The 631-nt window shown below is 44.2% G+C and overlaps 1 protein-coding gene across 1 annotated transcript; it reads right to left on the bottom strand.

Annotated features, from left to right (window-relative positions):
* Window positions 1-5: 5 nt before the first annotated feature.
* Window positions 6-617, bottom strand: LOC109131764 (mediator of RNA polymerase II transcription subunit 13-like; the record flags this gene model as incomplete). The annotated part of the gene is made up of 1 exon (XM_019242942.1): window positions 6-617. A coding segment is annotated over one exon (612 nt), but the record flags the coding sequence as incomplete, so codon positions are not given.
* Between the last annotated feature and the right edge of the window lie 14 nt (window positions 618-631).

Genomic DNA, 631 nt, shown 5'->3' with positions numbered 1-631 from the left:
ATGTTTTAAACCCTTGACTTATCCGGTAGCCTGGAGAGTTCTTTGTCCGCAAAATGAAGCAGACGTCTCAATCTCAGAACCATATCACAGTGAAATGGCAATGCCGTACGCCTGTCCAGATATGCTGGACTAACAGTCATCCATGATAGAGCATGGAGTTCTGCCGCAATTGACTCGAGGATAAGATGGCTTTCAACCTCAAAATCTCTAGTTTCTTTGGTCCCTCCTCCCTGCTTCATGATTCCTTGAAGAATTTTGTCATGAGCATGGTCGTAACCACCATAATAGTCTACGAGACTTACAGAAAGAACTGATGGCCATTCTTCTTTCACGTTAATTCTCGAGTCTTTTCTCATGGAAGGCACAGCTTTTGAAACAACAAATCCGGTAGACAAGGGGATTGCACATCCTTTGCTGTGAAGGAGGTGAGCAAGTGGAGGTGACTCGGCAGTTAAACATGTAGGAAGCTGGAGAGGACTTGGGTGAAGAAAGCGCATGTTGGGTGATGGTATCATCATGTAAGAGAAAGCAGTAGACCCAATAGATTTGACAGGAGTGAAACCTTCAATGTAATTAACTGAACTCATACCAGTACTGCTCTGGCCACCTCCTGCATAATTGTGCAAATAAC

This window comes from Camelina sativa, unplaced genomic scaffold (genome assembly GCF_000633955.1).
Source record: "Camelina sativa cultivar DH55 unplaced genomic scaffold, Cs unpScaffold04609, whole genome shotgun sequence".
Lineage (NCBI taxonomy): Eukaryota > Viridiplantae > Streptophyta > Magnoliopsida > Brassicales > Brassicaceae > Camelina > Camelina sativa.
Note: the sequence above shows the minus strand (reverse complement) of the source record. Positions and strands in the feature narration are given on the sequence as shown.